The 26006-nt window shown below is 39.8% G+C and overlaps 1 protein-coding gene across 1 annotated transcript; it reads right to left on the bottom strand.

Moving 5' to 3' along the window:
* Positions 1-2973: 2973 nt before the first annotated feature.
* hcrtr2 (hypocretin (orexin) receptor 2) lies at positions 2974-22623 on the bottom strand. Its single transcript, XM_086161707.1, has 7 exons — positions 22348-22623; positions 14545-14723; positions 8718-8961; positions 7947-8062; positions 7631-7851; positions 7315-7436; positions 2974-5422 (listed from the first exon to the last, which is right to left on the bottom strand). The coding sequence occupies exons 1-7, from the start codon at positions 22562-22564 to the stop codon at positions 5253-5255; spliced, it is 1269 nt and encodes a 422-aa protein (XP_086017833.1). The 5' UTR covers positions 22565-22623; the 3' UTR covers positions 2974-5252.
* Between the last annotated feature and the right edge of the window lie 3383 nt (positions 22624-26006).

Below are 26006 nucleotides of genomic sequence, written 5' to 3' on the forward strand. Positions count from 1 at the left end.
CCTGAATCATCCAACATGCACATAGATCAGCACTGTTCTGTTGTTTGCAAGTACATCGATAGTGAAGTGGTGTGCCAACAGTGGCCATTAAAGCCTTTCTGAATCCAGAGATTCATCTGAGAAGAACGCCGAATCTGAAATATTCTCTCTGGAAGTCGGATTCCCTGCATTGTGATTATCCAAATGTCCAACACTTGGCTTAAAAAGGCTTTGAACAGGTGAGAAAACACAAAAATGTGTGTGTGTGTGTGTGTGTGTGTGTGTGTGTGTGTGTGTGTGTGTGTGTGTGTGTTTTCAGCTATGAGACTGTACCCATACTCCACACTTATTATTATTTAAGAACATTCATTGATTTCTATATTTGGTGTAAACAAGTCATGACATTTTTAGTTCTCAGACATGTTTTAAGGGTTCCTTGTTCACCACTTTACTGTTTATACTGAGAATGGATGCAATCTTAAGGGCTTCAGTGGAATTTTCCAAAATTAATAGAAACATCAAAAAGTTAATTGAATAACCGGAAAAAAAAAAAATACCTTTGGGATATTTTTTAATAGAAAAGCATTATGAATAACAAAAAGGTGCACTGAAAAAAATATCAGTTTACCCTAAGACAGTTTTAAACATTTTCTCATTAAAATGGAATAGAAGGGATGAATTCAATCTTGTCTTATATGCGGCTGAAAACAAATAAAAGCTTCTTTTTTTTTTTAACTAGATAACAGTGTAAAACAAAATGATAACACAGATAGGATAGACTCATTGATGAAATGTCATGTCAGGCAGCTACTGTATATACCTGCATTGCTGGTTCTCAATGCAGTGTCTAAAAGCTTCCTGACAAGTCTAGGTCTCAACTCGCATGTACCGCTCTGCAATGCTGATTTGATTTGTAGACAGCTTTGATCTGAGGCACTGCACTCACATATGATCAGCATCTGACAGTGGTCAGTGGTCGTACTGCTCTCTCATATAAGCCTTGAAAACTGGGGCTAGATACCTGTTACACACTCATCTCACACACCGACTTACTTCATATTCTCTCTCACTAAGTCCATATATCTTCTCTTTGGTCTTCCTCGAGACCTCCTGCCTGGCAGCTCCAATTCCAGCATCTGTCAACAAATATATTCACGATCCCTCCTCTGTACATGACCGAACGATCTCAGTCTGGCTTATCTGATGTTATCTTCAAAACATCTAACGTGCTGTCCCTCTGATGGATTCCTGATTCTATCCATCCTCGTCAATCACAAAGACAATCTCAACATCTACATCTCTGCAACTTCCAGCTCTGCCTCCTGTCTTTTCATCATTGTAACTGTTTCTAGACCATCCGCCCCCCCTACACAGTATCAGTGTCTTAAATGGCAAGGAAGAAATTCATCACCACTTGAGTCCATATCTGTCTTTACTGCAATTTGCTTTTTATGTAGCTCTAGTCTAGTTCAGAGCATTCCCTTTAAAACAAGACATACTTTCTGTTTTTGTAAGTCCTGTGTGCAAAACAGATATGCATTTATGTCATTGCTGTTAATGTAGCCTCAGGGCGGCACGGGGGGTCATTGGGCAAGTGTCTCCGTGAGCAGGTCCCAAGCCCAGATAAATGCAGAGGGTTGTGTCAGGAAGGGCATCCGGCGTAAAACTTTTGCCAAAACCAAACATGCAAATCAACTATAATAACCAGATCATACCGGATCGGTCGAGGCCCGTGTTAACAATGACCGCCATTGGTATCGATGACCTACAGGAAACCAATGGAAACTGGTCAAAGAAGGAGAGGAGGAAAGTGTGTTCGGAAGCAGAGAGAGAAGAGGAAAGGCAAGAGTCTGGGACTGAGAGTAGGGACTTTAAATATTGGGACTATGACAGAAAAGGCAGAGATTTGGTGACATGATGCAGAGAAGGAAAATGGACATACTATCTTTCCAGGAGACCAGGTGGCAAGGTAGTAAGGCTAGAAGCTTAGGAGCAGCTTTTAAGTTGTACTATCATGGTACTGACAAGAAGGGAAATGTGGTAGGAGTTATCTTGAGGGATGAGTTTTTTGGGAATGTTCTGGAGGTGAAAAGAATGTCAAATAGACTTATGAGTCTGAAACTGGAAATTGAAGGAGTGATGCTCAATGTTGTTGGTAGCTATGCCCTGCAGGTGGGATGTGATTTTGAGGGAAAGGAGAACTTCTGGAATGAGCTAGATGAAGTGATGCAGAATATCCCCAGAGAGGCCAGAATAGTAATTGGAGCAGACTTCCATGGGCATGTTGGTGAAGACAATCGAGGGGATGAAGAAGTGATGAGCAGATTTGGTATGCAGGATAGGAACGCAGAGGGACAGATGGTAGTAGATTTTGCAAAAAGGATGGAAATTGCTGTAGTGAATACTTTTTCCAGAAAAGGCAGGTACATGGGATAACTTAAAAGAGTGGAGGTAGGAGCATGCAGGTAGACTACATCTTGTATAGACGAGGTAACTTGAAAGAGATCAGTGACTGCGAAGTAGTTGTAGGTAAGAGTGTAGCCAGACAGCATAGGATCCTGGTTTGTAAGATGACTGAGCAGACAAAGACAGAGCAGACAGAGCAGAGCAGAGGACAAAGTGTTGAAAGCTAAAAAGGGAGGAGTATTGTATGGTTGTCAGAAAGGAGTTGAGAAAGGCTCTGGGTAGTTAGGGAAAGCTTCCAGATGATTGGACGACAACAGCTAGTGTTATCAGGGAGACAGGTAGAAGAGAACTTGGTGTGTCATCTGGAAGGAAAGTAGATCAGGAGACTTGGTGGTAGAGTGAGTAGTAGAAACTAGACTGAGAGCAGAAGTCAGCATTTGTGAACAGCTGTAAAATAGTTTTCTCAATAGCTGGTGAAAGACAAATCATACGACACACAACAGTTATTCGATTCACATGTTGAGTGTCAAACATTTGCAGTTAAAATAAATTAGATTCAAAGATTTTTCTTTATTAATGTATTCGTTCTCAGTTTACTTATATGATGGTCACACTCACAACGAACAACAGTGACAAAAACAATGTCAAGAACAAGTGATTACAGTTATTTTGTGTGTTCAATACCTAAAAGACACTTTTTGTAAAATTCATGACAGCTATTGACATATATTCAGTATTTCTACTGCTATTGTTTTCATTGAATGACCAGGACATTAGATTTTTCTGTTAGATCAAACTTAAAAGGGGTTCTAGTTCTTCTAATCCCATCCCAGCAATTCTATTGACTGAAACCGATGACAAAAAAACAATAATCTAATAATTGGTAATAATAATTAATTGTTCAAGTATGAAACAAACAGCTTCACATCAGTTCAAATATAACAGTCCTGATGAGTCTGCTTCATTTAGTCATCCAAAGACTCACTACTCATACAACAACTATTACAAAAGCTTTTTTTGTAACAAAGTATTTCTTTTTCATATTTGACTTTTACAGTATTTTTTTTAGGATTATTAACATATCATGCTTTTCTTTATCACAAGAAGACCTTGAGCCACCACCTTATCGCGGGCTTTTTCCCCGGGTAGGGTTACCCAAGGCAAACGGGTTTTGGGGTGAGGGACCAGACAAAGCGTGGCTCAAGAAAACCCCAAATGATGAAAAAGATGAATGGCCCAGGATTTTCCCCTGCCCGATGAGGCCCGGAATCTAGAGTTGTCCCCAATGAAAAGTGCCGGGAAGGTGTGGGCATATTGATTACCCCCCTTTCTCAGCACCTGCATGTTGGGGTTCAACCCGGTGGACAAGAGGGTAACCTCCCTCTGCCTTCTGGTTGGGGGACTGATTCTGACTGTTGTGTGTGCTTATGCCCACAACAGAAATTCAGACAACCCACCCTTTTTGGGGTCCTGAGAAGGGCTGCTAGAAAACACTTGTGTCAGGGACTCCCTCTTCCTACTGGGGGACTTCAGCGCTCACGGCAGCAGTGGTGAAACCTGGAAAGGCATGATTAGGATGAGCGGTCCCTCCAATCTGAACCCAAGCTGTGTTCTGTTACTGGACTTCTGTGCTCGTCATGGACTGTCCATAACAAATACCATGTTGAGACACTTAGAAATGTGTACACTTGCACCTAGCACTAGCTCACCTTAGGCCATAGTTCAATGATTGATTTTATGGTCGTATTATAGGACTCGAGGCCGCATGTTCAGGACACTCCTGTGCAGAGAGGGGCGGAGCTGTCGACTGACCTCCACCTGGTGGTAAGCCGATGGCTCCGATGGTGGGGAGGGACGCAGGTCAGATCTAGCAGACCCAAACGCATTGTGAGGGTCTGTTTGGAACATCTTGCAGAGTCCCCTGTCAGAAAGAGTTTTAACTCCTCCCCCACATGGAGAGGAGTCAGATGAAGAGGGACTCGAGCATCTGGTTAGGATGCCTCCAGAACACCTCTGGTGAGGTGTTCCAGGCATGTCCAACTGGGAGGAGGCCCTGAGAAAGACCTAGGACACACTGGAGGGGCTATGTCTCGAGGCTGGTCTGGGAATGCTTCGGGATCCTCCCGGAAGAGTCGGACCAAGTGGCTGGGGAGAGGGAAGTCTGGGGCTCTGCTTCAGCTGCTGTCCCTGCATCCCGGATACGCAGTAGACAATGGATGGATGGATGGATGGATATCTCATAAGTTTTTCTTTCTCATATCTGACTTATTCAGTTTTTTGTTTAGGATAATTGGTATATTGTGCTGTTATTCGTCATAAAATACATATATATATATACATATGTAGAAATGTACAGACATTATTCATTAAAGAGGCATATTAAAAACCTGACGATAGAAAGATAAGAACAGGTGAAAACAACTTCCTTAACTGCTGTATATGTAATACATAATGCAAACTAACAATTTTTTTGAAAAATCAAATAAAAATGACAATATGATGACAAAATATATAAACATCATAATACAAAAGAAATTAATTTATACATATTCCTTTAAATATATGACTGTTACAATTGCTGTATTAGATGATCAAACAAATTCTAAATTGTATTTAAACAAAGCAAAATAGATAGCTGACATGTTCAATCTGTATGTTAAGAGGAATTACATGCCTAAGTATGTCTGATCATGGGAAAATGAAGAAACCTTTTCAGCAAAAACATTTCATACAGGCAAAAACTCTTCAATGAAATGTCTTATCAAATGGTTATCAAAACCGCTCGCAGCTAGTTTTTTGATGTTTGAATATGTTCCTTTTGGAAACTGTGCCCTCTGTAACATGCAGTTATGAAATGGGTTATTAGACTAAACAATTTGATCTGATATGTGTGACAAATTGTCCATATTGTGGACCTGAGTGGACAAGGATTTCCTGCTGTCTGTTCGTGTTCGGGTCCTTTTTCTTTTAGCCCTGTCTTGACCTTGATTATAACAGTGACATGAAAAAGCTGCTTTGAATTCCTCACGGAATTTCCCTGGGGAAGCAGAGGTGAATTACAATCAGAAAAGTACTATCCCTTTGTACAAGTCCTTTAAAAATTACGTTTGAAATGATGCAATCATTTAATGAAATAACTAATAATTAAAAAACAACTGTAATGCATATACATGGATAAACAGCATTCCTCATTATTTTTACTCACAAATGGCTGATGTAACTGCAAATCAAAGGAAATAAAATGCTATTTATTATGATTGAGTAGCTTTTTTTTTGATTGGGAACCCAAGATAAACATCACTGCTTTTAATCTATTGTTGTAACTACACTTTTACAATTACCGTACTTGGACTCTGGGAGGTAACTTGAGAACATGCAAACTCCACCCTGAAATGCCCCGTTGGAATCAAACCAGGGGGCTTCTTCCTATGAGGCAGAAGCACTACCCACTGTGCAACCACTTTTAATTTAACATTAGCAATTTATCATTATTATTATTAATATTAAATGTCGTTTTAGGAATACCTTGTTTTCTTAATGATTAATGTACCATACCGCATACTTTGGAATCATCTTTACAACATGGACACATATATTTCAAAAAGATTATTACTGTCTTTGAGCTATTTTATAATTTTGCATATCCCTATAAGCCTTGCTTGGGAGTGAAAGAGTTACATTCAGTTAAGAAGGCAGACAGGAGCTCAGCAAACTGTTGGTGCCAAGCTTGTTGGTGCCAACACTTCCAGACAGTCTTTAATCCCCTACATCTTTATCAGAATTTGTATTAAGCCAAATTAAACTATATTTTCTCAACCTCAGGCTTCAATCTCCATTCTATATATGGCCCGACAGCTGTGAAAATACCTTGTACGTAAATTTCAGTAGCTGGATGTGTGACAGGATTAACTATTTATGTCATATGAATTTTAGGTCTCTACTACTGCATGATGATGTTATTAGCAGTTTAACTACTTTAGATTGATGAACATTTCAAGTGCATCAGTTGAGGGTACAGCATTCATAGGTGTCCATTTAACATTGTTATTGTTAGTATGTATGTTGGTTATTACGTGTCCCATGGAAGAGTCAGCTCTCTCTGACTTCATCACTTGTTAATGATACCAATAAGGCACCACCTTTCAAATGGCAATAAAGCCAATTTGTAATGACTACTGTGTTGTGAATGTTGCTATTTATATTCATAAGTGAGAACCATGTCTGGGACTGTTTAATTTGCAGTATACTAATAAGGGGTGGGAGCATCAAACGCGTTAGCGCAATATTGCTCTGATACCAGTTCACAATTGGCTGTGACTTCACATGGATGTGTAGTAGTTACAGTTCTGCAGCTGCTGCTCCCTGTGGAAGGGGACAGACAATACAAGTATATGGAGGGACTTTGACGGTATTTTTCCTGTTGTTTTCTGTAATGGTTTGTTTGTCAGTGTTTAATCCCTTGGATTTTTACAAGGATAATTACAGTAAATTAAAATCCTTTTAATTCCAGTTGTAGTTTCAATTTCTGTCATTGCAGACTTGATGACAAAACAAGTGTCATTTTTGTTATTGTTATTGTTTTTTTTTTTTGTTTGTTTTTTTTGTCATGATGTCCATATTGTATGTAAATTATTTGTTTAATGAGTAGAATAAATTAGCATAAAGATTACAGGAACAAGATCACAGTATAAAACACAATCTTTCTGACAAAGGAGACATAGAGTCAATAACACTAACTAAAAGTCCCAACTGGAGAAGTCTAAAACAGAGAATGTGGTGTTGGGGCTGAAATTGAAATAAAAATGACATATTTAGTAACAAGTGTCCGTGCCTATTTCATATTTGGCATTGTCATCCATGTTTTCAGCATTGAGTTGTTTTATGAATTTGTATAACTGGTTAAATGTATAAGGAATTTTCTAAACTTACCACTGAGGAAATTGTAGATGATTGGATTTGCTGCACTGTTGGCATATATGAGCCAGTGTGAGAAAGTAAACCAAGCGTAAACTGTCTCTCTGTCATTTGTGTTCTTGAAGGTCCCAAACACTCTGTAGGAAGGGTATGACAGAATTAGAGATGTAATCAGTGATGCCACCAAATGCAGTACTGCATTATTTTGATAGCACTTTATAGCAAGCAGTATTAACAGATGACTAACTCACTAAGGTGACTTTGTCATGAAAGAAAAGACATACGTTTACACTTCAATGGCTATTTATTTAAAGCCTCCAGAGATTATTACCTTTTCATGACATTGAGCACACTAATTGGCAGGTAGCACAGAGCAAAAACAAAGAGCACCGCCATCAGCATGCGGGCCGTCTTGCGCCGTGCTCTGACCTGTTTGATCTCTGCACAAACTGTGCTCGTCCTGACCCTTGTAGACTCTCCCAGGCCTGAACTTGGAGTTGAGCACTGAATTGACTTCCATTTTCTCTGCAAGATTGATGTGCTTCCCGGAATCTGTAGTTAAATGTACAGATCAACTGCTACACACTGGTATGGCATTTTAGGCGATAAGTTGACTTGAAAAAAGTGGGAAATATTGAAATCCACACCTGTTGACACCACAGTTTGTGGCATATCTGGATGTACGCCAGGACCATCAAACACAGTGGTGCAAAGTATGTGACAATGAAGAAACAGCTATGATAGACTTTTGGGTAGATCTCAGCTGTGGAAGGTATCAAAACAAAATTAGAATTTCAACTGAACAGCAACCATCCTCCAGGAGTAACTTTTTCTCTGCCGCTGGTATATACAGTATATATACTGTATATACTGAATTGTCCTTGATTAAAAGTAGGCAGTAAGCAGTCACCTATGTGTAGTTTATTCACAGCACTGTCTAACAACATAACATATTTGCAGGAAATTACGGAAAATTATGTATGATTTATTTTCATGATTATTTTTGAGATTCAAATGATGATTATTAAAACACATCTGTTGAAGATTTTGCCCCACAATCAGCCTGATTTTATAAAGTAAACATTAATAGAAATTCCATTGCAAGTATTGATGCAGAAGACAAGTTTTGAGACAAATTCACAAAATTTACTGATGGATAAAACAAAAAATTCCAAACAAAAAAAAAGGTAAAAGTGTCTATCTAAGATTAAAATGACCAGTTAAACAGTAGATTATATATCAAATAAAAACCGTTGTAGCCAGAATAGTTTTCAAAAGATTTTGAAAGAAATTATTTTTTCAGTCTGTTTTGGATTATTTTGAAGGTTTTTATAACTTAAAGGGGAGCAGGTCCTTTTGTTAATTGTACTTAACATACAACCACAAACAACATGGAACAAAAAAGCAATTATAAATACCTCCCCAGTGTTCATCACACACTGTGAACAGGCTCGTCTTGTTTCTTAGTTCAGGCAAAAGGCTGCTACACTCCATCACAATAGCCTGAGGGATCATGATGATGCATGACAGAACCCAGATGACAACAATATTCTTGCAGGCCCTCTTGGCTGTGCTCTTGAACAAAAGGGGGTGGCAGATAGCATACCATCGGTCTTGTGCAATGCAACTAAGTGTGAGGACGGACACAGAAACTGAAAGGGTCTAAAAATAAGAGAATATAATAATTAGAACACTCATAAGACAACAAGACAAAATACAAGAACATTTTTAGAATATCACATTCACCTAGTAAATGCTTAATTTAATGCTTAATACAAGTACTTGTAAAAGGTTCTTGTATTGTCTAGGAGAAATCTTTTACTAAGACTGTAATTCAAAAGAATCCTGTGTCCCTTGTCTGCTTTTCCAGCAAAAATAGAGCAGATAATTGTATAAATGTGTGACCGTATACTGATTGCCTTTTGTTTTTTTGTATAAGGACATGTTTGTAAAAATCTCAACTAATCTTCCATTGCTGACTCAATCTGAATCTGAAAATGGCTCCTTGCACCTCTGAGTGGATCAAGTATGCGCTGATTGAGCATATCCAAAACAGGGGGCAAAAATGTCATTATACCCTCTTCCTGTTCTTTTGAAGGAGAAACAATTATTCATGTCACAACTTGAACAAATCACCTGCCTCATGTTTATAAATATCATAGTGAAGCAGAGTGTACTAGCTTAGCAGGATTTCCGTTTTGGGTTTTGGAAAATGGACCATTAGAAAGTACGTGTTGATGAATGAGGACCCCCTACCATGAATCTTGTTTCATGCCTTTCATGCTACTTTGTCTGAAAAATAATTTAGTAAGTCATCTCAGTTCAGCAGCAAAGCCCCATCTAATGCAAATAAACCAGTGATTTATAGTTCTGTGGGACATAAGCATAAGGCTCAACCACCTTGAAATACCTTAGTTCAAGGACATAAGAAGTGCTTAATTCTTTCCAATCCAGTCTCTTTGATGTGAAAGGTCTGAATAAGAGCAGAATAATTGCTACCCAGTAGGCAGAGGGACACAAATCAATAGGACATTGAATATTTTTTTAATGTTTAACATTGGATGGAAATGGAACTCCCCCTCTTTGAGCTGCCACCTTATCGAGGTGGAGGGGTTTGTGCATCCCAGGTATCCGAGGGGCTATGGTGTCAGGAGCTTTATGCCCCTGGAAGGATCACCAAAGGCAAACAGGTCCCAGAAAGACCACCCATGATAACTAAAAAAATTTGAGCCCAGTTTTTTCCCTGCCTGGACCCAGGCCCAGGGGCAGGGCTCGATGGAGAGTGCCTGGTGGGCCACGGGGTTCGGCGAGGCACAGCCCGAAAGGATGAAATGGGTCCCTCTTCCCCTGAGCTCACCAACCATAGGACAGGCCAAGAGGGTTGGGTGCAGTGTGAGCCAGGCAGTGGCCAGAGCCTTGGCAATCTAATCCTCGGTTATAGAATCTAGCTCTTGCGACATGGAATGTCACCTCTCTTTTAAGGGAAGGAGCCCGAGCGGGTCCAAGAGGCTGAGAGACACACCTTAACACACAGTGTGGGGTCTGGAACCAGGCCTCTCGAGGGGCTGATGTTTTTTTTTTTTTTAAATCTGGAGTTGCCTTGGGTGACAAGCGTCGGCACCTGTATGTTGGGGTTTGACCCGGTGGACGAGAGGGTAGCCTCCCCGCATGTCACCTCTCTGGTGGGGAAGGAGCCCAACCTGGTGCGCGAGGATGAGAGATTCCGGCTTCTCAAGCATGGGAGGGGTTGGGGAGACCACAGAGAACGACTTCAGGTGGGCTTTGAGATTCTGGTCCACCATCCAGCAGCTAAGGAGGGTGAAGCAGTGCTAAGTCAACACTGTGTACAGTGGGAGTGGGGCACTTCTGACCTCGACTCAAGATGTTGTAGATTGGTGGAGGGAATATTTCCGAGACCTTCTCAATCCCGTCAAAATGCCTTTCAATGAGAAAGCAGAACTGCTGAAGCAGTCAACAAGCTCTTCAGTAACGGGGCCCCGGGAGTGGATGAGGGCCGCCCTGGGTTCGTCAAGGCTCTGGATGTCCTGGCTGACATGCCTCTGACATGCTGCCACTGGACTGGCAGACCAGGGTGGTGATCCCCCTTTAAAAAAGGGGAGCTCAGAGGGTGTGCTCCAACTACAGGGGGATCACAAACCCTCAGCCTTCCTTGTAAGATCTGTTCAGCTGTGCTGAGAGGAGGGTCCGCCGGGGCGTTGACCCCAGATCCAGGAGAAGCAGTATGAGGCCACGAGGAAGATCCAGGACACATCGGAGAGACTGTGTCTCTAGGCTGGCCTGGGAATGCCTTGGGATCCCCCCAGATGAGCTGGACCATGTTGCTGGGGAGAAGGAGGTCTGGGTCTCCCTGGACTCGCGACCCGACTTCGGATAAGCAGCAGATGATGAATTGATGGATGGATGATGTAAGATGGAAATGGAATTATGATGACATTATATGCTGAACAAAAGTTGTTTTGCTAACATGAGAAACAAGGTGAATTACTTGATATGCAAGCTATCAGTATCATGATAAAAATAATTTCAGATTGACTCAGCCCAGGATGAAGTGTGCTTTTCTGTTTCTGAAACTGAAAAAAATTCAGCTTTTTATATTCATTACAATTTTATGATGAGACCAAAATCATAAAAAATTTCCTTTTCAATTTTGTCAACTTGAGGAGTGAAATGTGCTTCACTGCTGTGTCCAAAACCAAATAGAACAAAACAGTAATTGTAGTATGGGCTGTCACATTGTGACTCCATAGTGTTCATAAGACTATAGGTCCAGAGAACTCAAATTGATTTTATATTCAGATAATTGGATCTGCAATCATAAGCCTTATGTCACCCATACAGCTACAGACTTTGATATCATTTGGAAAATATTCGTGAAAAAAACCATCACTTCAAGACTAGTTTCTAGAGTTTTAAGTCTCCACCTAATCTGAGAATAGGCTGAGACAAGGAATCTTATAGGGCTACTGTAGTATTAAAAGACCACAGCTAGATTCTTTTAGCAATTTTTCCCCACCATGCAATGTTTCACCGGTTATTTTCAGAGCCTCTGCTATTTCAGTCCATCACATTTTCTTCTCCACATGGTTAGGATACATTTTACATTTATAAAGGCTGGGCTGTTCCGCCCACGGCTCCACCACCCGTTCCTCTGTCTGGATGGTCCCTATTGATGGGCACATCCTTTGCTGTTCTACTTGATCAATTGTTCAGCCTCCGAGCAAAGGAATTATATCAGGGTACGGAAATGGAGAATATGGGCAATTGTCAACCAACTGGATGATCCCCTCCATGTTAAATGGAAGGTACTGCCTCAAATGAAGAAGTTTAATTATCTTGGATTCTTCTTCATTAGTAAGGCTAGAATGCAGTGTGAACTGGATAGGCAGATCGGAGCAGTATCTTCAGTGACAGGGGTGCCCCATCCCTCGGGAGGAGCTGAGCCAGAGAGCAAAGCATCTCACCTCTCACCTATAATTATAAACTTTGGGTCATAACCAAAAGAATAAGTGTTTCGATTTACTCAGCTATAATTGAGCTTCCTCCGCAGAGCAGCCTGAATTAGAAGGTTAAGAACACTAAAATCCAAGGGGAAGCTCTGTGTAGAGAGCGTCCAAAGCATTCCATTGAGGAGGATATACAGTATCCTGGGAGCCTCCTTTAAGAGGCGTTTGGGGAATTGTTAGAGTAATTTACCTTACGTGGCAAAACCGTCTGTGTTATATTATCATGTGTGAGAACCATATTCTGTTTTTGCGAGCTATACAAGCTGTAACCTTATCCTGTTATACTTCTCTATGCAACCTGTACCCACATCCTCTGATGCAAACAATCCTGTGAAAAGTGCTGGCTGTACTAAAAACATGATTATCCAGTGAGAAGCGACACCCCACATGCGTCTACCCACGAACTATTATTTTGCTTACGCAAATGTAACGACACCAGTTACGAATAAAAGCTCATGCTATCGAAGGGAGGTCAGAGCTGTCAGGAGACTACTACGGTGGTGCTCCAACTGACTCTCCTCGCGAGCTGAACAGACTTGACTCGTCTCCTGTCTTCCTTATAGTGTTGATGTCGGCCTTTGAACCCCGACAGGAATGTTCGCCGCGTATGAGACATCAAGCTCAAACCACACCATGCTGGAGGGATTATACTGCACATCCTATCTGGCCTGGGGACATCTTAGTGTCCACCAGGAGTGCCTTGCTGAGGACAAGGACTTATTTGCCTTGTAATACATCGAAGGACTGGCTGTCAGCTGTCAACTGTTGTAATATGGGTCACTATAAATACCTGTTATGGTGACTGTAGACAACGTGTTAGTTATCGTGTTGATGTGGCCTCTGATGTTGTGATTTTGGTTGCAGTATGGTACATCGCACTGACAAATTAAGTTCTACAATAACATATAACACAGATATTACACACAGCTGCAAATTCTTACTCATTCTTTTCTCTGCTGCTTTGAGATAAAATAAGATAAACTTTATTGATCCCCATTGGTGAAATTCTTTGTCTCGACAATTATAATGTCAAAAATAAATATGAATATAAATAGAGAGACAATTAGAAGACAGAGGATAGCAAAGATATCCACAAATACATAGACAGCAGGCAGAACAACAGCAACAACATCAGGGATAAGAATCGAAAACAGAATTGAACAGTGAAAAATAGACAACCAAAACAAAACGACAATATAAATAGAGTGACAATAGCAATGACAAGAATAAATTAATGAAGTAAAATAGGCAGGATGCGTACGGGCTGGTACCAAAAAGGATAAAAAAAAGAAAAAAAAAAAAGACAGCAGATTTAGGGCATAGCGTGAATGGATGAGTTAGTGAATTGGGTGAGGTAGTGAGATTGTGGTAGCAACACAGGCTGGTAAGAGTTGTGTGCCATCCAAACTGCTGTTATAGAGTCTGATGGCTGTGGGCACAAAGGAGAGTTTGAAGCGTTCAAATCTGCACCCGGTTGGGAAGAACCGTTGGCTGAAGGAGCGTCCCATCAGCCACAGCTCGTCATGCAGCGGGTGGGCAGGATTGTCCAGGATAACTCCCAGTTTGTCCTTCACCCTCTCCACTGCCACTGATTGAAGATGGGCTTTCCTTTAAGCCAGTAAGAATCACATCTGTGATTCTATACTTTCAATAACCCTTCTATCATTCTCAACACATTTTTTAAGGGAACTCAATTTTCTCAAGGGATCTACAGCACTCCGTGTAAGGCAAAGATATGATTAATATTCTGGTGGCATAAAGAATGGAAAAGATTGGCACAAATAACAAATAATGCCTGGAAATGCAGACTTTCAAGTACCATAGTCTAGCAAAGAGGAGGTGGCGGTGCTTGGAATATAAGCGAATTAAAAATCATTGAAAGTCATAAAGCGGGAAAGGCTCCACTCTGGCTCCTGTACACGTCACACTTTTCTTAGTCAATTATACACATGAGCGCAGGCACACACACATACTGAGCTATCAGGGTGAGGGAACATATTTGAGACAGAATTGGGATTTTGTAGGGAAAATCCCCATTCCGGTTCTGGAGATGATCCCTCTTCAGACAGGTCATCACTAGACCAAGAAAATCCAGTAGCTTGAGAACTGAGTAGAAAACATGTCCAAACTGTTTCAAAAACATTTGAAGTGGTGTTCAAAGATGAAATAAAGATTAAGAGGTTAAAAGATTAAAATATAACTGCTATTGTTCATTTCTTACCTGAAGATATGGCACAACTTTGCAAAGTGTCTTTCCAAAGAACCATGTCTCAGTAATGTCCACCACAAGACTTGCAGGGAGGCAGATGATGGTGACCAGGACATCAGCAAAAGAGAGATTTACGATGAAATAGTTGGTGACTGTATGCATTTGACGGTTTTTCCATACTGCAAAACAAACTGAAAGAGAAGGCATAATCACTTTGACACAAAAAAGGCAAATATGTATACATATGACAATGCTGAATAGCTTCCAACAGTACTATTTTGACATGATATTAACAGAGAGAGTTTAAATCAGATAGGTGTAATTTATCTATATATTTGAAAATAATACCTTGACAGTTTTGTTATGGATTGAATATTTAAATATTAGTGATTTGCCAAGTATCCCTGTTTTTAATAAGAATTACCTCTTGATCAAGCAATTCCCGCCTTGCGAATCAATAAGGTATTCAGATTCTGATGAACTATTATTAGAAGATTGTCAGGCATCCAGGTACTGCTATGTTCAGACTAACATTGAGTTAGTATGCAAAGAAGTGCTTTGTTTAGATATGACGTTAAGAACTGTCAAGATAAGTCTACAAGAGCTTTGTAAAAAAATGGCGACTGAGTGTTAAACAAGAGAGCTGTCAAAGAATGTTTTTTATCTACTGAGGAATGTTGCTGTTTGATACGCTTTGACGTGTATTTGGTTCAAATGCTCGGTTTTATTTGTTGTTTATCTTTACTCTTGGTTTGTTCTCATTGATACATTGTTCTTGTTTTATTGGATGTTAGAATAGGAATATTTCTGAGTGATTGCAAGCACTCAAATGAATGTTGTCAGAGACATTGACTTTTGCATATCTGTATTCATCAGGTATATATGCATTTATCAGAAATTAATCATATGCTTGATTAATACCTAACTAGAGGTGATTTCTGGAATTGTTGTGATATCTTTGTGTTACTGTCAGGAAACACTTGACCTTCCCTTGAAAAAATAGGATTTCCAACAAAGGAAGAGATAGCAATGTGTTTTTGTTTTGCATTTTTCTCAATTCTACAACTACTTTTTCAGTTGAGTGGCCACAGTGCCATCAAGCCCTATGTTGCTAAAATGTGACCGCCTAAATAATCAGAGATTTTGGCATCTTAAGAGTCATAAACAGAGTCTAACATGTTACAATAAAACCTGTTTGAAGATTGCAGAGGCAGGTGTCGGGATGCGTATAGTAGTAAGTCATGAGGCAAACAAGGTGGAAGAATTATGTACTGACCTTTTTGCAAGTAGATATCAAGTCTGCATGTGCTAGAAAAAGCAATAGTTAAAAAATGGGGAGTGATTGAGAGCAGAGTGCCTAAATCAATTTGAATGAATTTTTATGTGGGGAAAAGAAATAACAGATGACAGCGAAGCCGAGGGAACAACCCAGCAGTGACCATCAGGCCTCTGGAGCTTATTCAGAAAACGGCAGCCCGCCTGGCGTTCAACCATCCCAAATTCTCCCACATAACTCCCCTTCTTATGTCCCTACACTGGCTCCAGGTAGCTGCCCGCATCAAGTTCAAGATCCTGGTGCTCGCCTACCAGGCAGTTAATAGGACAGCCCCGTCTTATCTCCAGGATATGGTCAAGCCACATGTCCCTACCCCCTCCCCTCCGATCTGCCACCTCTCGGCGACTGTCCACCCAATCACTCAGAGCCCCTGGCTGCCAATCGGACCGGTCTTGGCTCTTCCTCTGTGGTGGAACGAACTCCAAAAAAGGTCAGAACAGCGGGGTCGCTGCCCATCTTTTGCTGTGAGTTGAAAACATACCTCTTCACCAAGCACTACCCCACTAATCGCGGTTAGCCCCCAACCCCCTCGAAAAAAACAAAGAAATTAATCTATGTATTTACCGTAATTTCTGGACGATAAGCCGCGACTTTTTTCATGCAAACAACGCTGTGGCTGATATATGGACTTTTTTTGGGGGAGGGGGGGCTAATGAGCTTCACGCCGCTAAAACATTTATCCTCGTCACATCGGACCGATGAAATGACCGGGAAATTCTGAGTCCGTTCAACTCCGACACCGAAGAAGACGACTTCGACGGTTTTAGTGCGCAGGAGGAAGCCCGAGATAGCGATCGGGTAGCCGGTGCGGCTTATAATGAGGTGCGCTCAATAGTCCGGAAATTACGGTATATGGTTTTGAGATGGCTATTGTGGTCACTTCTGACTTCCGGCAACTGATACTTCGGATCATCGGTGACTGAATTGCACTTTTTGTAAGTCGCTTTGAATAAAAGTATCTGCCAAATGACAGTAATGTAATGTAATGTAATGCTGAGAGCGACAGCCTTGGGGGCCCAAGGGTTGTTTTACCCTCAGGCTACTTCAGAGCTCTAGGTCTGACAGTAGTCAGTCTCCCGCCCACTATGGAACTTTTAACGTCAATGTGACTTTCGTGTGGAAGGCGATGAATGATAGGCTAAAGGCTTCCTCCACAAAGGAGGGAGATTACAATATCATATGCCTGTTATGAAGATATGCAAATACAGGCTCAAGAAGAGGCTCGACAAGTGAAAAATGCAACCCAAACAGATCAAAGGTTTTTGTAGAAAGTGGTGGGGAAATAGCAGAATATATTGCCCATTCATGGAAAAACCATATCAAATCAAAAACCTGAAAGAATATATACTAAGAATATCAGAGCCTAGAGGGGAGAAAAACGATTTCCTGCGGACGGTCAAAAAATTTCTGTAGAAAGCACAGAGTGAGGTGCTCTTCTCTCTTAGGGAGGTTTCCTCAAGGGGCATGCACAGTCACTATAATTTCAAAGGAAAGGGACCACAGTCAATAATAGAGAGGAGAATTCTGGTGTACTTATGTGGGGAGCGCTGATGGATCACAGGCCAAACTGAGAAAAAGGACTGGAATACATGTGGGTGTGCTTTGTGGAAAGTAGGCACCTGAAAGGAGAATTTAGATGCTTAGAGCTGCTGCTCAAACAGATCGTGAAGAACGTAACCACAAGGCCTCACATTATGAAGGGATACATAATGTAGGTATGCAAGAGAATGAATGAAGTTTAGCCGCAGCAACATAGAATACGTGGGTGAATGTGAGGGACCCCAGTGAGAGTACAGGGAGTGGAGATAGACAAGATGGAGGATTTTAAGTACTTAAGGTCAACAGCCTCAGAGAAATGGTGAGTGTCGAAAAAAATGGAAGAAACATGTTTAAGCAGGCAGAAACAGGTGGAGAAAAATGTCAGGGGTAATGTATGATAAATGAATATTAGCCAAAATGAAAGTAGAGGTGTATATTGAGAGACGTTGGCATTGAGGTAAGGACAATGTTGAGCTTCTCTTTGGGAGTGACGAGGATGGATAAGATCAGGAATGAGGGACAGCTCATCTTAGAGTTTTATGTTTTGGAGATAAAGGCAGAGAACAAACTGAAAAGCTTTGGTCATGTATAGAGAGGGGATAATTAATACATCGGTAGAAGGATGCTGAGGATGGAGCTGCTAGCCAGGAGGCCTAGAGGAAGGAAGGATGAAATGAAAGAGGACACTAACTTAGTTGATGTGAGCAAAGAGCAAAGAGAATACAGAGGATAGAGTTACATGGAGAATAATGATTCACTGTGTCAATCAGTGGAAATGAAAAGAAGAAACTATATAGGTTAACATATAACAGAAGCTACCACAATGAGAAATACTGTGATAACAGACAGAAAATGAACGGGAAATATTTCTGTTCTGGATTCACTGAACATTGATTCTCAGAGCTATTTTCTAACGATAGCGAGTACAACCAAGAAAAGAAAAACTTTTACAGTACGATAAAAAATGGAAACAATGTGTGGGGAGCAACTAACTCCCTCCCGATAGATATTAGCCACAAGTCATTTGATAATAAATTAGATGTGATCGCAACGTCAGCAGAATCTGCCATGATAACCATGATTTGTGACTAAATGCTTGAATCACTTCTAAAATGGTGCCCTATGTCAAAGAGCCACTTGGTAACAACATTCTCAGTAAATTGTATCCAATGATGACCATGAAAGCTTCAAATGTAAAACAAGGTTGCAAAACCAGGCATTTTTGTGTCACTTTTCTAAAATCATCAGCTAAGAAAAACATTTTATGTTGTCATTTTTAAACATGAAATACCTCTAAGCTTTGCTTTGTATTACATTTTTCATGCTCTTTAAAATCCCTGATGAAAATGACCATTACAAACCAATTACATATAATTATACTGCACACAAATGCATATGTTTGCAATTAACCAGTAACTGAAGATTTGGTAATCGTTTACCTCGCAATAGAATGGCTGCATATAGCTTACAACAATTGTTTAGAAGAAATTGTGTGCATGAAGGTTATGTGTTTTCTATTATGCTCAACAATGAGACTATTCATTGTGGTACTTCAATAAGAAGTATTTGCCATGGTGGTCACTACAGGTTTTGTAATTTCAACTGACTATGCCTACAGTTTGACCACTTCAAAGAATTTACATTACATGCCATTTTTTTCAGCATCCAACAAAAATATAGGCAATATCAAATTTCCTTCTGCAGTTTGATTGTTCTGACAGCAGTTATATTTTTGCAAGAAGCATGAGAAAGATCTTGTCACTAGCAATGACAACTGGCTGTGTTTGTAGAAACCAATGTCAACAGAGGTAAGAATGAACCCAAACAGACAATCTTCAGGCAAATTAATCACTGACAGACAATTAAATGCTCTATATTGATAAATGTTCTCTCATTCTACTGGTATTAGTTTTCAATTTCACAGACACATATAGTGCAACTAACATGAATACGAATAGAGATTGAGCATATTTAAATAGGGAAACGTAATACAGGACTGTCTCAGAAAATTAGAATATTGTGATAAAGTTCTTTATCTCCTGTTATTTAATTACAAAAACAAAATTGTCATACATTCTGGATTCATTACAAATCAACTTAAATATTGCAAGTCTTTTATTATTTTAATATTGCTTATTATCGCTAGCATCTTAAGAAAACTCAAAGATCCTATCTCAAAATATTAGAATATCATGAATAATTCATTTTTGTGTTTTAATTACATTACAGAAGATAAAGAACTTTATCACAATATTCTAATTTTCTGACACAGTCCTGTAAATATAAAACATTTTCTCACAATCAATTAGATGAACGTCCATATATATAATAATGGGTAGTAATACTGAACGTAAACATGGTGAGCTTTTTAACTTACCTTGATTTATTAATGCTGAACTGTGTAATTTTTTAATGAAATGGATAAGCTGTGATTTCAGCAGCTTACCTGCTGTTCACAGAAGAGAAAGATGCTGATATGCTAGATCGAAACCAATCACCACAGGACATGTTCACTGTGGTTGAAGTGGTTTTATAAGTTTTATGTGTGGCTTTTTGTAATGGCATGACTCTAGATCTGCTGTGTTTTTAGTTTAGTTTAGTTTAGTTTAGTTTAGTTTTCTTTTCTTTTCTTTTCTTTTCTTTTCTTTTCTTTTCTTTTGTATTGTGTTGTGTTGTGTTGTGTTGTGTTGTGTTGTGTTGTGTTGTGTTGTGTTGTGTTGGTTTGCTTTGCTTTGCTTTGCTTTGCTTTGCTTTGCTTTGTTGGTTCGATAAAATTGTCAAATTGGAAATGCCAACTAGAATATAACTTTTTCAGCATATTGTTTTTTTAGCCCTGATACAGTTGCATTTTTAAGACATTTAATGCCCACACAAATAACATTGCAAAGCCTCCTGGTAGCATTTTATGTGTCTGCAAGAACACTCATTTACATAAAACTAAGGCTGAGTATTGCTTTTTAAGCAATGAAGCAATTAGTGACTGTAATCTGGCAACTGTAAAAGGGAAAAAAAACAGTAGTAACCAACTCCATGGCTTATTTTGCATTTCAAATGTATACAGAGCAACATTTAGAAAATCCTTCTATTATAAGAAAACAAGGACTGCTTACAAAGTACTAATTCAGTCAAATACAGCCAGACTGTCTTTGTGTGATTGTACTGGCACCAAAATTAAGTATTAAATTCTGGCAAATATGGCAATAAAATTAAATTAAATTAAATCAAATCAAAATACATTCCAGGTGGTATGCACATCTGTGTTGTGAAGGTTCTTGGATTGTCTTCAGTTACACACTCCGCATATTTGTAATGTTTGTTCATCTGCATTTTGTGTTTTTGATCTATTTTAGCTCTTTCAGCTTCACCTTCAAAACACATCCCTCTTGTCGCTCTATTAAGGCATTCTATTTAGTGTGCTAAGTACACCATCTGAAACCTGAGTATGTAAAATTTGTTTGAATGTGTACCACTGTGTATGAAACCCACATTATTTCTAAAGTAGTATGCAAGAATAAAGAATATACAAGTGCTAGACTTTTCACAGGTATTGTTCTGCCATGATGAAATGCAGTACATTGAATTGCAAAATAAAAGACTGTAACAACACTGCAGGTACTCATTTAAAACCCATTAATCATTCATTACATTGCATCTGGTCACATTTGCAGTGTAAACTGTATTTAAAGTTGCAATGGATTGTGAAAATAGTTTGGTACTCAAGCGTCTTTTTTAATCTCAGTGGTTTGTCACAGTTTTAAACCAGGATGGTTGTCATATTAGCGACTCTTTAATTTGTCTATTATTCCTGTAATGTAGTTAATTTGCAAGCCTAGAGGCTCCTGTTGTTTCCTGCATCAGTCTCAAGACGACATGCTGCAATTACCTGTGGATTTTGCTAACTGACGCAGATTTATTTTTTCTTTCCTGAAGATATAATGATAAATAGTATCACTGACACCTGGGGGGACAGGATGTAAAAAAAGATTAGGAGCATCTGCTCCTGTGACTGGAAGAAGAAAATTTAAGATATGAGCAATCACTGGCTGTAATAACCAATAAGATCCCTGTGCCAAAAGTGCAGAGTCAAAATAATCCCTTTATTCAAACACCGGGATTTGACAGGAACGCATTCAAAGTTAAAATGTAAAATATTCAGTTTAACGCGATGGCAGTGGCAGAGTGAAAAAAAAAACTCTGCACTCTGTTTATTCAATTTTAAAAGGGAGCATCAACTTGCCATTGTACACAATATGCTTTCTGTTGGCCAAATAGAAATAAAGTCCGCCAGTTTTCAATTTAATTAGAGTGGAGCAGTGTTTACACGATTTTTCGGTAAAGATGCCTTTATTAACCTATAATCTACATCGAAAATTGACACACCGCAATCTTCAACACTCCAATATGCTCTTATCTAAAAAATAAATCCTATAAAAGAATCTATTATCTCCCCTGCAAACCCACTGCAAGGTCTGCTTCAGGTTGCGTGTGTGTGTGTGTGTGTGTGCCTGGAGGCTAAATTCATTGTGCATCTAACCTAGGTGCAAATTATTGTTAATAGATAAATGTATGTTTTGGGCTTGGTAAGGGGTAGGGTGTCTTCAGCACAATTTCAAGTCTGAAGGGGAATTTGTGATTAATGTGACATCGATGAAAAAATGTAAGATGCATCTGACAGCTTATACGAAGCCCGTGCTGCTGCTTTCTGCAGAACCTCTGTGACACCGCAACACCGACACTCATTTATTATTATTGTTCGTATTGTTTAATCATTAAAAGCCAGTGTCTGTAAGTTTAAGGGCGTAAAAACACGAATCATGCACTCTCAGGTTGTGGAATAGTTGTATTTTGCGCTTTGCGCTCCTTCTGCAAACCGCGCATCCTCCTCAAAAGAAAATGTCATCACTGTAAATTGTTTTACTCGCTCAATCACGACAACGTACCTAGTGAGTTTCCGATGAGGGAGACGAAAAAGACGATGATGTACGCCACGATAAGGACCCACTCGTACTGTTTGGGGTGCAGATACTCTTTCCAGATGTATCGGAGAAGTTCGTCGTCTTCGTCCAAAGCAGGTCGACGTCGTAACTCCGTGATGTTTGACACGTGTGCGGGGGATAAACACCCTTCGCAGTTAAAATCTCCGTCGATCCCAGACATCCCTGCAGCTTTATTCGTCGGAGCTTTGGTGCTCCTTTTGTGCGCCGGTGACCGCGGGTCGTCAGGCAGAAGTTGGCGTTGGATTTGTGAAGCGCGGTAATAACGCGCTCCAAAACCCCCCGTCAGAGTGACGCCGTTGGTTCTTCTTCCTCTGCGCAGGGCGATGGTGATGCAAAACACACGTACGCGCAACGAACAATTGTCAAAAAACAAGTCAGCCGGTGATAATCAGACATTTATCAGCCCTTGACAGTGCATGAATGAATGAATAAATGAATGAATGAATATCTTTGACTGCAGGATTTGACCACCTATCCTGTGACCGCCACCACACACCCCTCAGCACCACTGACCTCCACGATAAAATGTACAGAATAATATTGTCCACATGAATTAATTGCATTCTCTCCCTCTCTCTCTGTACTAACAATAATAAGTGTTTGTTGTTATGTGCATAGTAAGTAAAGATGGAGGATGTTGTCCTGTGACCATGACACCACACTGGTCACCTCCATCCCGTGGGCCACTTCATCCCTTCCAGTGATGTGTCCTGTCACTATGGTTTCATCCATGGGCTTTAAGATGATGACGTCTTGGTCGTTGGTGAACAGGATATAGAGCAGGGCTGGGCAAACTATGGCCCGAGCAGCCCGTTGCTCTTTTTAATCCGGCCCGCAAAAGATTGATACAGAATTCATACTTGATGTGAATGATTGGATCAATGAATGTGGAAGGTCAAACAGGAGATTATTACATTTTTGGAGCTACTTGAGCACACTTGAGAATTTTCCTGAGCTGAATGACACAGATTGGCTTTGTGATTTAGCCTTCACTGTGGACATACTGACACACACGAATGAGCTGGACGTGAAGCGGCAGGGGAAAAACTGGTTAGTGCATGAAATGCAAGCAAACGTCAGAGCCTTCAAAACCGAGCTGGTTTTATTTTCAAAGCAAATGTCAGACAAATGTCAGACGAGTCCGATATGTACTGTTAACTAATTCTTTTATATGTCTCGTATCTTGTGCTGACCCGGCCAGTCTGTCAAATTTTAAAAGTCAATGTAGCCCCTGAGCCAAAGAGTTTGCCCACCCTGATACAGAGAATGAGGCTGAGCGAATATCACTGAGGATTGCCCATGTTGGTAATAATACTGGCTGAAGTGATAATAACAAATCCTAATAGACTGGGGCTTGTTAGGATTTGCAGGACAAGTGCAGATATGGTGTGGGTAAGTTTGTGCAGGATGACCCTGGTGAGCCATGCACTCTCTTCTGTTCTGCTATTGAAGAAATGAACTTAAAATACTTTTTTTTTCTCAGTTTCTATCATACAAGACCTTGACACAGTATTATATTTAACTTAACAGTATTTGATAGTATCTACTCTGTAATATAACACCTGTTTATTTTATTTTATTCCACACAGCAAAGGAATCTGCTACTTACCTGTCAGTGAGCAGTGGTGATATAAATGCAAAATATATTCTTTTTTATTTCAAGTTTTTACTTAAAAATAAGTAAAAAAATATGGTTATGAACTCCTGGGAAAGCATTCGTACAGCTTGGTATGCTGGATCTACAAAGAGACTGGATTTAGTTTACAGGGCTCGGAGCTTTATTTGCAGAAATGTTTTTTTTACCATAAAGTGTTAGATAGACACTGCCTAAAAAGGGGTTAGTTTTTCCTTAGACTTCATCTGAGCTAGGGCTGTCTAGCTGTTGACATGACAGGGAGCTTTTTGTGTCGTAACTTATGTTTTGTTTTGTTGTGGAATTGAAATTTTCCATTTGTATTTTATATTATATTTGTATAGCTACATGCCAGTGTCAGTTGGATAATCATTTTTCTTGTTGACATAATTTATATTTAATTCTAATATTTATTTTATAATTTATTTTATTCTATATAGTTTTCACTGGTGTTAGAGTGTGATATTTCTATGTAACATAGTACAGCAAATATTTGCAAGGCTACTTATTGTTACTGTTCTCAGTTAGAATTTACCACAAGGTCTTCATTCCCTTTCAGACATAGTTTTTACATATCAGGCAAACACACAGTAAGAAGTAGATGAATTAACAATAGAAACCATAAAATGATATGATACCAATAAAAGTTTTCAGAGCATACAAAAAACAACAAAATATGGCACATACGAGTTCATAAAGTAATAAACAAAATCAATCAACGAAGGCTACAAGCTGTTAATATTTGCCTGAATATCACTGCAGTATTGCTGTCACTTTCCTAACTGTAGAAACAGATTAGCCATAAAAATTGTGCAGGTCCATCTGAGGAAAATTTGAAAACCATGACAATATATTTTGTCTCATCCCCAAAAGTGAAACCAATTTATAAAGCATCACACCTTCAATTTCCAGTTCCAGAATCATAAGTCTATCCAATTTTCTTTTCACCTCCAAGAACATTCCTAACTCCTCCTTCAAGGTAACACCTACTCCATTTCTCTTCTTGTCAGTACCATGATAGTACAACTTAAAGCCTGTTCCTAAGCTTCCTGCCTCACTACCTTCCCACCTGGTCTCCTGGACGCACGGTATATCCACTTTCCTTTTCTGCATCATGTCGACCAACTCTCTACCTCTTCCTGTCATAGTCGCAATATTCAAAGTCCCTACTCTCAGTCTCAGACTCTTGCCTTTCCTCTTCTCTCTCTGCTTCCGAACACGCCTTCCTCCTCTGTCTTTGACCTACAGTAGCCCAGTTTCCATTGGTTCCCTGTAGGTCATCGGTACCAGTGTTGGTTGTTGTTAAGCCGGGCCTAGGCCGATCCGGTGTGATCTGGTTATAACGGTTGATTCGCATGCTTGGGTTCGGCAAAAGTTTTACGCCGGATGCCCTTCCTGACGCAATCCTCTGCATTTATTCGGGCTTGGGACAGGTTCAGGGAGACACTGCTCCATGCCCCCCCAAGGCTGGCTCGGGGAGACACCGGCCAGTGCCGCCCTGAGGCTTCATTTTTTTTTTTTTTTGACATATTGTAATGTTTTTGAAAAAACAAAATCTATATGCTTGTACAGATGTTACACTTGCTGTATTTGACTTGTTCATGAACATGTAAAAATAGTAAAGGACTTCAACACAAACACAAAAACCCTTTTGTCCAACATTTAGAGCCACTCTATCACTGAATTACATGCTACATTCGCTTTTATTTTCATTTTGACCAACATATGAAAGTGGCTGAAGCTATGTGTTGATTTCGTCCGCACACTGTCAACCAATCAGGAAGCCTGGTAAGGTATGTTTTAATCAACAACTGATCAATAAAATCATTCATGAATTCAGAATCCTTGCCATGGGAAATGTTGCTTAACAGACTAAAATCAGAGGACTATCATAATTTGGCTCTGAGGTTAGTTTTTCCCAGAAGATTAAGATTATTTGTAATCATCATTTTTGAAAATAGGACATTTT

This window comes from Fistularia commersonii, chromosome 2 (assembly GCF_037954325.1).
Source record: "Fistularia commersonii isolate RoL2024-O1a breed Wild chromosome 2, RoL_Fcom_v1.0, whole genome shotgun sequence".
NCBI classification, from domain to species: Eukaryota; Metazoa; Chordata; class Actinopteri; order Syngnathiformes; family Fistulariidae; genus Fistularia; species Fistularia commersonii.